This window comes from Apodemus sylvaticus, chromosome 12, assembly GCF_947179515.1.
Source record: "Apodemus sylvaticus chromosome 12, mApoSyl1.1, whole genome shotgun sequence".
Classification (NCBI taxonomy): Eukaryota; Metazoa; Chordata; class Mammalia; order Rodentia; family Muridae; genus Apodemus; species Apodemus sylvaticus.
This window is the reverse complement of record NC_067483.1, coordinates 73,638,342-73,653,545: the sequence shown is the minus strand read 5'-3', so window position 1 is coordinate 73,653,545 and position 15,204 is coordinate 73,638,342. Positions and strand designations below refer to the sequence as shown.

The following is a 15,204-nucleotide window of genomic DNA, read 5'->3' as shown; positions in this document are numbered from 1 at the left end:
GCAATCCAGCTTCATGTTTCATTGCTCCATTCATCCCTTGGATTAGCAGTTTGTTGCTAGACTCTTGTTCCTTTCGATGGCAGATGGTGCTGAGATTGAGAAATCTGTTGAGTATATATGTCTTACTGAGTCTTGGGATGCACTGACAGAAGTTTCAGTGTTGGTGGAAGCATGGCAGTTCAGAACTCATTTCTGGTTGACTTTAGTCTGAGGATAGAGTCACGGGAGTTTTCTCAAAGTTACTTGGGTTGTTTCTTTCACCCTTTCACAATAGTGCTTGTTTATATCCCATGTTGGTCCCACCTTTATTTTGTTGGTTTCATTAGCCTTTGGATTTCTAAAGCATTAGCATTTTTCTAACATCGCATATTCAAAAGTGTCACTCACTTAACTGAAACCCAACAAAGGTTTAGAAATTAACTTGGGGAGAACTGACTATTTAAATAAAATGTTGAGTTGTGTCATGTTTCTCACACGGGTTTGTAGGTCTAATAATAGTGGTACATTAATGAGGGGCAGTTCCTTTGTCAATTTTATTTCTTCCATAAAATCTGGTTTAATTAAGCTTCATGATTCTAACAGTGTATTTGGTAATTTGTATACTTTTGGGGAACTATATAGAATGAAATAGATTTTTAAATGTTTTGAGATGTCTACAAGGAAAGAAGCCTTAAAATTTTTATTTCTAAACGTTCAGTGTTTGTGCATTCTACAGATAATGAAATGTCATTTTAAATAGGTACTGTTTAATTCATTCCCTAATAAATCTAATAAAGTAAATGTAAGCCTTTTAAATGAGTAGGTTAAAGGCCTTTCTGGATTCTATTTCTTTTCATTAATTACAGATTTTTGCATTAAGACCAAACTATGTTGATTGTTATATAAAAAGCACTATGGTAATTATTTATGTTTATGGTTTTTTGATAACTAATCATTTTTATGAACTATCCTGTGAACACATGAGAGTATTCTATTCTCTTTGGGGTTGTAGGATTTGAATCTATCCACAAGATCTATACTGATTGTTGGCTAATCAGTTTTCTGTTATTGTAATTACCACCCAAGATAATCAGCCCATATAAAGCAAGGGATGTTTAGATTTTGAAGGCTCAAGTCCATGGTCAGTTGGACCCTTCCAACTGTTCCTGCAGTGCCTTGCAGTGGGAGTGTGTGTGGTAGAGCCAACTGCGCTACTCAATACTAGGAAGTTAAAGAGGCGGGGACTGGTGTTCTAGCAGACACACACTAGCCTCAACTACCTAAAGGCCTTCCACTCACCTTCCTCCTCTCTCTCTCTCTCTCTCTTTCTTTTTAAAATTATGGTGGTGATTGAGTTAGAGCAATTTCCAGATTTATCTAGAATAACAAAAAACCCAGGATAGCCAAAACTGTTCTCAACAATAAAAGAACTTCTGGAGGAATCACCATCCCCGACCTCAAGCTATACTACAGAGCAATAGTGATAAAAAAAAACTGCATGGTATTGGCACAGTGACAGGCAGGTAGATCAATGGAATAGAATTGAGGACCCAGAAATGAACCCTCACACCTATAGTAACCTGATCTTTGACAAAGGAGCTAAAAACATTCAGTGGAAAGAAGACAGCGTTTTTAACAAATGGTGCTGGGTCAACTGGCAGTGAACATGTAGAAGGATGCAAATTGATCCATTCTTATCTCTGTACAAAGCTCAAGACCAAGTGGATTAAGGACCTCCACATAAAACCAGATATACTGAATCTAATAGAGAAATTGGGGAATAACCTGGAACACATGGGCACAGGGGAAAATTTCCTGAACAGAACACCAATAGCTTATGCTCTAAGATCAAGAATTGAGGAATGCGACCTCATAAAATTGCAAAGCTTCTGTAAGGCAACGGACAATGTCAATAGGACAAAATGGCAACCAACAGATTGGGAAAAGATCTTTACTAATCCTACATCCAATAGAGGCCTAATATCCAATATATACAAAGAACTCAAGAAATTAGACTCCAGAGAACCAAATAACACTATTAAAAATGGGGTACAGAGCTAAACAAAGAATTCTCAACTGAGGAATACCGGATGGCTGAGAAACATCTAAAGAAATGTTCAACATCCTTAATCATCAGGGAAATGCAAATCAAAACAACCCTCAGATTCCACCTCACACCAGTCAGAATGGCCAAGATCAAAAACTCAGGGGACCACAAATACTGGAGAGGATGTGGAGAAAGAGGAACATTCCTCCATTGCTGGTGGGATTGCAAGCTGGTAAAACCACTCTGGAAATCAGTTTGGCAGTTCCTCAGAAAACTGGACATAGCACTACCTTCCTCCTTTTTAACATAAGTTCTTACTATGTAAATCATACTGTCTCTTACTTGTTTTGTTGAACAGACTGGCCTTAAACTTGAGATCCACCTGCCTCTGCTTCTAAATGCTGAAATTAAAGGTATGCACCACCACACCCTATACCTTGCTTCCTATATAAATCTATCCCCTTCCAGGAACCATTAAGCTGAGAACCTTTGGTGGCACTTGGGCCTTGGCATGAACATCTTAGCTACAGTGACTGACTGTGCTTATTCACTATGATCATTCTGCCTCACTGTCCTGAGTTCTGGGAGTAGACACATGGGGTACCTTGTCTGAAGATTTTTTTACTCTTCAGTTAACTCTTTGTCTTTTTGACATAGCATCTATTGGGACTAGTGTTTTACTATGTGTCCATTAAGCTATTTCCTTTTAAAAGGTGTCTGTACGTTAAGTTTGGGAAATCTTGATATATAATAAGTAGAGAGAAGGGGGACTTAAAAGATATTTCCTAGTTTTGGTTTGGTTTGGTTTTGCTTTTTGTTTTTTGTCATGATTAAGATTTCCACAATCACACTTTGTGTCCATGAATTCCTAAGAAAATATAACTCCATTGTGTTGTATATTCCTTTTGCAAAGCTTATAATTTTCTTAGCTTTAACTATGTGGGGTTTTTTTTTTTTAGCCTTGAGACTTTAAAGACTATTGTCATCCTTCATAGTAGTAGTTCCTCTTGGTTTGTTATTAAAGGTCCATTTTATGAGGTGTCTCATAAACCATTTCAGTATGCAGAAATTGGCATCTGTTTCTAGAGCTTTTTCTCGGGTAGAAATTTTTCTTCCACTCTTAATTTCTTTTAAGGAAAATTGTAATATATGCTACTATAGTATCCTTCACTTTAGTTTATCTTTTTACCTTTAATCATTTATTCTCATGGCAGTTTTCTGTCTTAGTCTCTCTTTCAAGATAAATCTGTTTCTTTGGGCAGTTTGTAATCTACTTACGATTTCTTCCTGTTTTGATTTCTGAGTCTAGTCAACTCTTTCTCATTTTTAAATTGTTTATGGTTCTGAACTTTTTATTATTCAGATTATGTTTCCTTGTCTGCACACACTTGTGTGAGAACACTTAATTCCATGTGGAATGTTATGTTATAATTTCCATGGTTTTTTGGAAGTTACAAGTGTTTTCTTATTTTCTTTTTGTGTTGATCTTTCTGTGGATGAGGCCTGCTATTTTCTTTGTCTCTTGGGTAGTTGTTTTGATAGAATGCAAGTTCAGTTCAAGAGCTCCCTCTTCAGTCAGTGTAGCAACCAACATACAGGTTCATTAACAAAGGACTGGTGGTGGAATGTAGCCAAGAGTTTCCATTTTATACAGGATCTTATGTTTATCCTTGCTCTCCTCATCACCATCATCCAGTGTCTAAGGACTCCCCGACATAAGTGCTTTCTTAACAGACAAGGGCTTTGCTCTTCCAAGTCTCTAGGTCAGCTTTTGTCTAGAGTGGTCTTCCTCTTTGTGGAGATTATTTAAATTTAGTCTCTGGTACTCCTGTTTCCTTTTTTTCTCATCCCTACAGCCTTTCTTGAATTCCACAGTTGAGATAAAGACATGAAATGAGAGACTGATAAATTTCTCCATTGAAATATAAAGCTTTCTCTTTATAATAGGGTTTTTCATGTTCTGTTCTCTATATTGTTAGTGTAGAATCTTGTTTACTGTTTTTAGTCGTTGTTGTTGTTCTTGTTGATCTCTAAAATGTTGTAAGTGATGTTAGGAAAAAGGCTCAATACAGTTACTTCATTACTGGCCAAAGTATTTCTAAAACTACATCCATAAGTATCTGGCATCTATATTTTCAGTATTATCCTCTGTGCCACTTATGTCGGTAAAATAGCACATTGTTTTAAAAAGATTCCCAATGTTGTCTGGGATTCTTTTCCAAACAGCTGATCTCTGGTGCATATTTCTCTTCTAGCCTTTTTCACCTGACCAAAAGAGATCAATAAGAAGTTTCCAGAGACAAAATATTTTCTAAAATTCTTAAATACTGTCCAAAATAAATTTTTTTTCAAAAAGTTAAATATATTGTATAAGCTTAGACCATGGTAATTATGGTTCCATATACTTTAATGGCAACTGTGAACTATCTTCTGTGTAAGATGAATTCCAGCATCAGTTACAGTCTTGATAATAGAAGAAATAAATGTTAAGTTCTGTTAGTAAATACAGGTACAACAATATTTGAAATAGCTTTACTATAAGACATTTTTGGAGGCCTGTGCTATAGGGTTGGTTCAGAGAGACTGATGACATATTACTCCAGCCAGCTTAGTAAGAAAGCTGTAATCATGTGTCTATACCTGTCACTGAGCACTTCCAAAGTAGTAAGATTTTGAGGGAGTTTAGGGTTAATAAACTATGGATTAGTTATAAACTGCTAATATAGGTCAAGAGGACTAATTTTAAACATTGCTCTTAAATACCTACTAAAAGAGTAGGTAAGTCTAGGGAAAATGGGTAGGTTTTATATTAATGCAGTTTAGTACTTAAATAATAAGGTAATAAGAGGCATGCTATTTTAGAGGCTCAAATGTTTAAATTTTATTAACTGTCCTGTTCTAATGTTTCATGTCAAATTGTCTTTGGGTTAACATATAAAATCAGTGGCTTGCAGCACAGCCATTATTTAATCAGCGAATACTGACACAGGCCTAGTGACATATACCTCTAACTCCAGCATGCAGAGTCAGAGGCAGGAGGATTGTTACAAGTACAAGGCTATCCTAATATATGTAGGGAGTCCAAACCAGCCAGAACCCCATTAAAAAAAAAAACAAAACAAAACTTACTGCATATCTTTCCTGAACATAGCAAAACTAATGTACCCCTACCTTCCTGGAGCTAACATAGGAGAGATACATACAATAAGTAATTTTAAGAAAATTAACATTTTAGTTGTAATAAATGCTAAATAAATCAACAGAGGGGCTAAAGAGATGGCTCAGCGGTTGAGAGCACTGACTGCACTCCCAAAGGTCCTGAGTTCAAATCCCAGACACCACATGGTGGCTCACAACCATCCTTAATGAGATCTGACACCCGCTTCTGGTGTTTCTGAAGACAGCTACAGTGTACTTGTTTATAATAATAAATAAATCTTTGGGCTGGAGCAAGGTTAACAGGAGTGAGCAGAGATTCTAAATTCAATTCCTAGCAACCACATGAGGGCTCACAACCTACAGCTACAGTGTACTCATAGACATAAAATAAAAATAAATCTTTAAAAAAATCAACTGAGAAGTGTGTGGAAAGAGAAACTATAAAATGAATGGTCAAGAAGACTATTTAATTGTAATATGAGAAATAAAAACTGAAGCAGAAGGAAGATAAAATGAAGACATCCTTGTTAGAAATAGTAATTTTACCAAGTAGGAAAGAAAACTGGTTAGCTCTCTAAGGTTTTTTTTTTTTTTACAGATGTATTGAAAGGAGATAAAATGTGTAGCCTATGATTATTGAGTGAGCTGGCAATAAATGACTTGGGACTAAGATGGTGACAGTAGAGACAGAAGTAGGTGATTTTAGACTGGTAAAAGTAGACTGCTTAAAATCTAGTGAGAGAGAATGGGACTGAATGCCAAAGCATGAAGAGTCAAGTTTTGAATATTCTGGGTGCCTGGTGAAGCATCTGATGAGCCCACAGTGTGTAGATGAGATCACTTACAGAGGATGAGCAAGAAGACTCGATGCAGAACCTTTATTAATAGGCTTTGTCATTACTGTGATAAAGCTTGGGCAGAGCTGTGGGTTTGGATGTGTTAGCACTTCAGCCTACAGTTGCTATGTTACACAAATTAGTCATTGTCAGTGTCCATGATGAAGACTGGTGAGGAGTAAAACCATGCTGCATGCAGTAGCCTCACAGTCCACCACGAGCTGTTTCTTCACCAGCTCATTGTTTATCTCATTGTTTGGGCATATAAATTCTATGGCCTTTTTCGTGCTGCAGGCTTTCTTTGAATGCCTGGTTCTCCTTAATTATGTTTATATTTAGAAATGAGGCTTCAAAACCAAGTAAATGGCCCATCTTGTTTAGTGAAAACTACCAGCAGCTAGTCAAGCTTTGCAGAAGGGGAAACCAACAAAGGAGCTTGGTAAGTTGGAAGCAGAATCCTAAATTTAAGAGCAGTCAGCTTATTCCATTGCATGGTGTTAAAGAATTGACAGCTCTTTGAACAGAAATACAGCATCCTAGCCTGCATCATCCCTTTATTAGTTTGTCTGTGCACATATATGCTGCAGAAAGTTCTGATAGGCAGATATTTAGGTAGATCTTTCTGTGCCTATTCTGTGGGTCCCAGAGGCAGTGACTTGAGCCAGCATTCCACATTTATTCCTACACTACTGTTAAGCCGTCTGTTATAGAGAAGTCTGTTGTATTTCTTCTTTACTGTGTCTATCTAGTTGACTGATTTTTAAAAGACTTTGGGAACAAGAAATACATGTATGCTTAAGGCCTTGGCAATAGCAGTTTTAAGAGGTGAGATTTTATATTGTGACATCACTTTAGAATTTCATCCTTAGTTCAATTAAATGAGCTTTAACAAAAATTTGAGCAGATCTTGTATAATACATGAGACATGTGGTCAAGCATGAGATAATTCTTAACCTCCATCTCCTTTCCAATAACAGCAGTGAGATATGTGAAAATTCTAGACTCTTACCTAAAGGGGCTTCTTTTTTACTAGCTATTTCCTTTATTTACATTTCAAATGCTATCCCCTTTGCTCATTTCTCCCAAGAACCCCTATGCCATCCCCTTTCCCCTGATCACTAACCCACTCACTCCCACTTCCCTGTCCTGGCATTCCTCTACACTGAGGCAACTTCACAGGACCAAGGGCCTTTCTTCACATTGATGTCCAGCAAGGTCATCCTCTGCTACATATATGGCTGAAGCCATGGGTCCCTCCATGTGTGCTCTGGTTGGTGGTTTAGTCCTTGGGAGCTCTGAGGTACTGGTTGGTTCATATTGTTGTTCCTTCTGTGGGGCTGCAAGCTCCTTCAGCTCCTTGGGTCCTTTCTCTAACTCCTCCATTGGGACCTCATGCTCAGTTCATTGGTTGACTGAGACCATCCACCTCTGTATTTGTCAGGCACTCACAGAGCCTCTCAGGCTCCTTTCAGCAAGCACTTGTCGGCATCCACAGTAGTGTCAGATGGGATGGATGGATCCCTAGCTGGAGCAGTCTCTGAATGGCCTTTCCCTCAGTCTCTGTTCCACACCATAAAGCTACTTCTAAGAAACCTTACAAAGCTTTCAAAGAGTAATGTTTGATCAGACTAGAGACAAGTTAATTTCAAAGTACTTCATTGTAAGGGTTTTAAAACCATGAAATACTTTATGGGGTAAATATTTTGTCAGGTTTTTTTTTTTTTTTGGAAACAGAATTTCTGTGGGCAGTGGTATAGACTGAATAGAAGACATTTCCATTAGAAAGCAGGCTCAGCAGTAATTCTGGAATAAGGGTGTACATGGACCGTAAGAGAGGCCAGTGAGTGAGTCTCACTAGACCATAGAGAACTGTAGGATGATGTGAGAGTTCTAACAGTAGTTTTCCTTGGAAGGAAGAGTGTAATCTGAAATAGGGGCAGAAGCAGTCATCTGGACTTATAGAATAAAAAGGAATGTAAATAACTTTATGCTATGTATATGTGGGTGAGGCAACATCAGAAACTTGAAAGAATACACAGTAGGTAAATTGATAACAGTGTATGAGGGGCTAGAGATGAGGTATACTGCTCTTCCATTGGACCAGAATTCAGTTTCCAGAACCCATGTTGGGCGCCTCACACTACCTGTAACTGTAATCCCAGAGAGTACCCTCTGTGCTCCATAGGCACCTACATTCCCTTACTTTTAATTACAGAAGACTCAAGTTTTTAGGAGTTTTGTTATGTTTTAGTGGAAAAGGATTGAGTAAAAACAGATTAAACAGCACTACTTTAAATGGGGTAACCATAGATTTATATAAATTTTTGTTTGGGGTTTGAGATTTTAAGTTTTTATATATTATTTAATACTTGAGTATATTATTTAATGTTGACTTGCTATTTTTTAATTATGGGTTTGTGCACCTGGGTACTTGTATATTCAGAGGGCCTCAGAAGACCCTAGAGATGGAATTTTAGGCAGTTGTAAGCTGTCTAGCATGAGTGCCAGAAGCTGAACTTGTTCTCTGGAAGAGCATTTTGCTCTTAACTCTGAAGCATTTCTCCCACCCCTTGAGTGTATCTCAGATCTGGCCTATAATAGAAAGCATGTGTCTGGTAGGTCCTTGTGACTTGAAATCTAGACAAGGAGCAAAACTAATAACCAAAACTAACACTTACTAATTCTATATGGTTATCTACAAAGTTTTATCTACTTAGTTTAGTTCTTAAATCTTTAATTTAGAGCTTTATGAATCACATTTATTGTATCACTAGTCTTTAGACATACAGGGGGAGGTTTTAGACTGATTTTAGATAGTCTGTCTTAAGTTAACTGTCACTTGGCACAGATAACTTTTTATAGCTGCCAGGTAACTTGGTTATGGTTTTATATGAAGATTCATGCTAAGTTTAGGCAAGCTTTGTATTGTTAGTAATACCATTCTGAGTCTTAGTAGATGGTACTTGGTAGAAAACACAAGTGCATTGTTCTTATGTTTGTAGTTCTGACAAGTGCATTGTTCTTGTGTTTCTAGTTCTGAATTGAATCATTTGTCTGACTTCAGTCATTTCCTCTCTAACGTTTCCTCTTGTCTCCATTACTGTCTTGCTGGCCACTCCCTTCCACACTGTTGCTACTGCGTCACATCAGTGCCATAGCTCTTTAGAACTTCTCTTTAAGTATGCCTACATGTCTTTTGATCCTCCTTCACCAATGCAAGGAAAGTGTTCTGAGATGATTTCATTCAGGTCTGTGTCCTTCATGCCTAGATCATTGGCAAGATGTGTGCAATCCATGTTTAGTGACTGTGTTAACCTTAGTTTTTACTGTGCCTCTAGAACCCCCATTTTAAGGTAAAATTTAACTGTATGATTATGTGTAGTTTTCACAGTAAGAATTTTCACTGGAGGAGGTTACATACAACTTTACTATAATATCTGTATTAAATTAATCTTTGAGGACCACCGAGATACCTGAGTGGGTTGCCCATCAAAGTTTGACCCTGGAAACTCATGGGGCAGAGAAAGAGAACTGACTCTAAAAGTTGCCCTCTGACCTCCATACAAGCATACTCAAATAAGCACAAACAATAAATAAATGTAAACGGTGTAAGACTTTTTGAGTAATAGTATCAGTTTTTATTAGAATATCTCAGCTACTTGAGTTGGAAATCTAGCATATAAAAAACCTTAAACAGTTAATTTGGCTTAGCTACTTCAGTTAGTGCAGGTTTTCTCTAAACTTTATCCTCGACCACTTATTAGTACATTAAAGTCCTTTTTCTTATACAGGTGCAAGTGGCATGAAGAAAATGATATTCTCTTCTGTGCTTTAGCTGTTTGCAAGAAAATCGCGTAAGTATGTGGAGGAGTTGTGTGTGCTCTGCAGGGAGTCCTTTCTGCTTGAGATGCTTGCTCTTGTTTGTCAGCCAGGGTGTCTGCTAACCTTCCTTACTCTGAAGTCCAAAAAAACCAAAGGTGATTTGGGTTTGTTTGTTTGTTTTTATTTTTTTTCATGTTATTTTTACTGTTCTGTCCACATCACTGCTTACTGAACAATTTGGGTGACTCTTCAGAAGTATTGGGGTTTTTCCTTCTTGGGCCCCTTAAAGGAGAGACAGTTCTCTGCTAGCGTTAAGGATGTCACTTTCTTGTGGTGGTACCCTAAAATTGCAAACCATGTTCTTGTCACTGAGTGGAGGCACCTACAGCCTTGCTCCAGTTTGTTTTCTGGTGCTGTGACAAACACTATAACCAAAGCAACTTAAGGCTTATACTTACAGGTCACAGTCTATCACTGAGGGTACCAGGAACCATGAGGAGTGCTACCCGATGGCTTAGTTTAACTAGGTTTCTTAAAGCCTATGGCTGGTGTTGCCAACTGGTGTATGTAGCTCTCTGGATTGATTAGCAACAAAGACAAATAAATACCCACAGACCTGTAACTAGGCAATTCCTGGATGTAGCTTTCTTCTCAGGTGACTGCAGGCTATATCAAGTTGTTGACAACAGAAGCCACTAGGACAAGCCCAAGTCTCAGGGTGCTCTGGCAGCACCTTTCCCTGCAAATGCTTTTGAGCTCTGAGGACTGTGGTGGTTTTCTTCTGCCTTCTGTCTTCAAACATTGGCGAATTCTACGGATCCTTACCCTCATTCCCATACTATGTAGGAAGCCTGAAATTTTATCTAGCCATTAGATTGCTTACCAGTAATAGCATTCATGGTTTGAATGCTGCCTGTTCCCATATCTTCTCTTGAAGTCTCTAGGTTTTTCTTCAAATTAGAATACCATAATTTTCTTTGTTGGAAAATTTAACGGGAATGCTTTTAGAGTGAACCAAATCAAGTTATCCTAGTGAGATCTATCTTTGTTTTTAAAGGTACTGCATCAGTAATTCTCTAGCCACTCTGTTTGGAATCCAGCTCACTGGAGCTCATGTGCCACTACAAGACTATGAGGCCAGCAACAGTGTGACACCCAAAATGGTTGTATTGGATGCAGGGCGGTACCAGGTAAGGAACTTCCCTTGTCGCAAAACTTACGATGCATCTAACTTCTTTGAGGGAAAATCTATTTCTTTCTTTCTTCTAATTTGATTCTAAGCAATTTCTCTCTTGTCATTTCCAACCTTGTTGTCAAGGTAGTGTCTTCGATTTTTTTTAACTTCCTCATACCTTTTCCTAAAATTCCCAAGTTTTGAAATTCATGCCATCCAGGCAACAGTACCTGGTAACTCAACTGGGCAATCAGTAGGCACTGTAGTTGGGACCCCTCATTCAAGTGACATTGAAGCAAGGGAGCAAGTAGTTTTCCAATACAAAAAAAAATATTTTCACTTTCCACTAAGTCATCCAGCTCCCTCCCTGTTGTTTCAGTTTCTTGCTCTCCTCCCATCTCATACCATGTAACTCCGCACTCCTGTGATCGTATCCTGTACCTAGGATCATCTACTGTTCTTAATCTCAGATTCAAATGTCCTCGTTTCTGACTTCACAATCCTCCTCAAGCTGCCCAATACCAGCAGTTCTATGACCTCTGCTGTGAGGTGTAGTTCACTGACCTACAGCTCCTCTATTTTATGCTCCCGTATAGAGCATTGAACAACCCCAGGGCACCATTTGTATGTCTACAGTTGTGACCTCTTGTTCATGGTTTCTTTTTACTCCCTCAGCTTTTCTCTGTTTTCTACTGCTTTATCTAAACTTCATTAATCCTCTTGTCTTCATCATACTTGATTGACAGACTAATCCTGATTAAATCTAACTCCTCACCTACTCTACTCCTTAAATTTGTGAATTGAAGTGAATCTAGAATGAACTATTATGCTGCCAGGTGTGATAGTAAATAACTATAATCCCAGCCATTCCGGAGACTAGGGAAAAAAGATGACAAGTTCAGGGCCAGGCTGGGATGCATAGCAAGTTTAAGGGCAGCCCAGGCAGCTGAGTAAGACTGTTTGGTCCCAGACTTAAATAAGGGATAGGATGTAATTGCATGATATGTACAAGTCTCTACACACACACACACACATACACGCACGCATGCACACACGCGTGCATATGGGAGGAGGGTGAAAGAAAGGGAAGGGAAATTTCCATACCACAATAATGAACTTCATCAACTCATTGGCATTGCCTGGCTATCATCGTTTTTTTCTACTCGATTCTCTTCCAACTTCTGTCACCTTTCCCCGACCCTCACTTAGCTAATATTGATGCTTCTACTTTTCCAAAAAACCATAAGCAGTCACAAAGATTTTCTATATTCCTACCCCCATGCACCCATTTGCTTCTACTTTACTCTCTGCTTTTACTGATGTTAATGAACAAATGTTCTTTATTTCTATTTAAAATGTGTATATTGAATCTTGTTCTTTCTCTGAACAAAGACATGGTTGCTGAGATTTTACTTTCTTGAATCTTCAGGGCTCTCTCTTCCAAATCATTCTTTCTATTTCTGTCTCCTCTCGCACGCTGCCCGCGGCCCCCCCTCCCTGGTGTGTGTGTGTGTGTGTATGTGTGTGTGTGTGTGTGTGTGAGAGAGAGAGAGAGAGAGAGAGAGAGAGAGAGAGAGAGAAATGGGGGAGGGTGTCCGTGTAAGCATGTAAAGATCAGAGAACTGGTAGGAGTTGGTTTTCTCCTCCTACCATTTAGATTCCAGGATCAAACTCAGGCCATCAAGCTTGGCACAAGCACCTTTTTCTGTTAGCCCTGTTCACTCTTATCAAATACACATACATATATATATGCTTTAATCTTTTAAAAAAAATAGCCTATGACTCTGAGGTCCCCAGAGTTCAACCTGTCTCCTCCCTTACAGAAAACATGGATAAAGACTGTGGAAATATTTATGTTTGCATTTTAAGTAGTCTGGATTTAAAGCAGGCCATCTAATAATTGATAAGAGTAAGCACTTTCTCTGGTATTTTCCTGTTCCTTTACAGAAGCTAAGAGTTGAGAGTCCAGGATTCTGTCATTTCAACTCTTACAATCAGGAACAGAGATCAAACACATCTACTGGTGAGTACCTTTAGTTTGTACGAATGGGTTATGCCTTAAACTTTACAGAGATCCCAGGGTATTTCTGGGTGGCCATGAGGATATAAGGAGCTTGTTGAATTGAGTATTTTGTTCAAAACAAGTTAAAACACTTTGAATTTGTGTAATTTTTTTGTCCCTAATGGAATGTAGTATTCATTCCTCAGATTTTTGAGCAGGACATTTCTAAGAAACCCTGTTTTTCTTGTAGTAACTACAGTTTGATAGTTTCGATGTGATATATGATGTCTTTTGGGGAGATGAAAAATTGCAAAAGCCAGTTAAATTAAATGCCCAGTGGTACTAAAGAACTTCACTTGGTGTTTCTTGCCTTTAAAACAAAAGAAAACATTTTTCTTTCCCCTCTCACTTGCCTTTTGCTCAGTGTGGCTGAGTGAGAGTCCTACAGTGGTACAAATGCCACTTCATACATACACAGCCTACAGTTACCTGAAGCGCCTCGTTATAATACACATGTAAAATCACCATGACTTTTATTATCTTTTTACTACTTAGGTTATTATCCATCTGGGGTGAAAATTTCGGGCCCTAACAGCACTGTTCGAGGAAGAGGGATTACCCGCTTACTAGAGAGCATCTCAAGTTCTTCCAACAACATCCACAGATTCTCCAACTGTGAGACCTCACTCTCACCTTACATGCCCCAAAAAGATGGGTACAAATCTTTCTCCTCCTTTTCTTAATGATGGTACTTTGTGCAATTTCTGGAAAAATAACAAGCCCAACTTCCTTTCTGACTACAGTCATATTAACAAACATCACATCAATAGTAAATGTCACTCCTAAAAACTACTTAATTTGTAAGGAAACTATTTCATAGATTAAAAGTAATTGTGGTTGGAGAAGATCTTGGCACTCTTGCTTGTTGTGTTTTGTTTGTTTTCTTTATTTTCTTCAAAGACTTATACTTTCTAGTGGTATGATGGGTGTGTCCTTATGGTCTCAGTACTAGAACAAAACTGGTGATTTCAAAGCATTTGAGAATACACTATTCTTTCCACTGACAGTAAAGATATTAAGTATCTGTTACAAGAGATTTTAAAATAATATTAACTTCTTCCCATTATGAAATGGAAATATTACACTGAGACCTACAGACTATTTGCATTGCAAATAATTAAGAAAAGAAGCCTTTAAAAAATAATGGTTTCTTATTTTAAGTAGTCTTTGTAGTGATCTGTCTTTGTCAAAAGAAACCAGTTAACAGGATGAAAGGCCAAAATGAGAGACAAGAACTTATGTCATTTACTCCGAGTCACACGTACACATACAAATAATCATAGGCCTCAGTGATTTATTTTCACAGAATAGCTTAGTCTTTGAGAGAAAATAACCCCAAACCATATTATTAATACAATTCAAGTTCTTTTTTTCTTTTCAAAAAAAAAAAACCCCTTTGGACTTTTAAGTATTTTTTTTTACATTTTTTTCTTTATTGATATATTTTTTTATTTACATTTCAAATGATTTCCCCTTTTCTGGGTCCCGACTCCCCGCAAGTCCCATAAGCCCTCTTCCCTCCCCCTGTTCCTCCATCTACCCCTTCCCACTTCCCTGTTCTGGTATTGCCCTGTACTCTTGCATTGAGTCTTATCAGAACCAGGGGCCACTCCTCCATTCTTTTTGGACATCATTTAATATGTGGATTATGTCTTGGGTATTCAAAGTTTCTAGGCTAATATCCACTTATCAGTGAGTGCATACCATGATTGATCTTTTGAGACTGTGTTACCTCACTTAGTATGATGTTTTCTATCTCCATCCATTTGTCTAAGAATTTCATGAATTCATTGTTTCTAATGGCTGAATAGTACTCCATTGTGTAAATATACCACATTTTTTGTATCCATTCCTCCATTGAAGGACACCTGGGTTCTTTCCAGCTTCTGGCTACTACAAATAGGGATGCTATGAACATAGTGGAGCATGTGTCCTTATTGCATGCTGAAGAATCCTCTGGGAATATGCCCAGGAGTGGAATAGCAGGGTCCTCAGGAAGTGTCATGCCCAGTTTTGTGAGAAACCGCCAGACTGATTTCCAAAGTGGTTGCACCATCTTGCAATCCCACCAGCAGTGGAGGAGTGTTCCTCTTTCTCCACATCCTCACCAACACCTGCTGTCTCC

At 38.2% G+C, this 15,204-nt stretch overlaps 1 protein-coding gene across 2 annotated transcripts in view; it reads left to right on the top strand.

The window, feature by feature from the left end:
- The window catches only part of Mael (maelstrom spermatogenic transposon silencer), a 31,020-nt gene extending 17,258 nt beyond the window's left edge, over positions 1-13,762 (top strand). For both annotated transcript variants that reach the window (XM_052201158.1, XM_052201157.1), the window contains 4 exons: positions 9,813-9,875; positions 10,901-11,033; positions 12,965-13,040; positions 13,575-13,762. In XM_052201158.1, coding sequence (XP_052057118.1) covers positions 9,813-9,875; positions 10,901-11,033; positions 12,965-13,040; positions 13,575-13,762 — 460 coding nt within the window. The remainder of the gene's footprint in view (positions 1-9,812; positions 9,876-10,900; positions 11,034-12,964; positions 13,041-13,574) is intronic.
- The last annotated feature ends 1,442 nt before the right edge of the window (positions 13,763-15,204 follow it).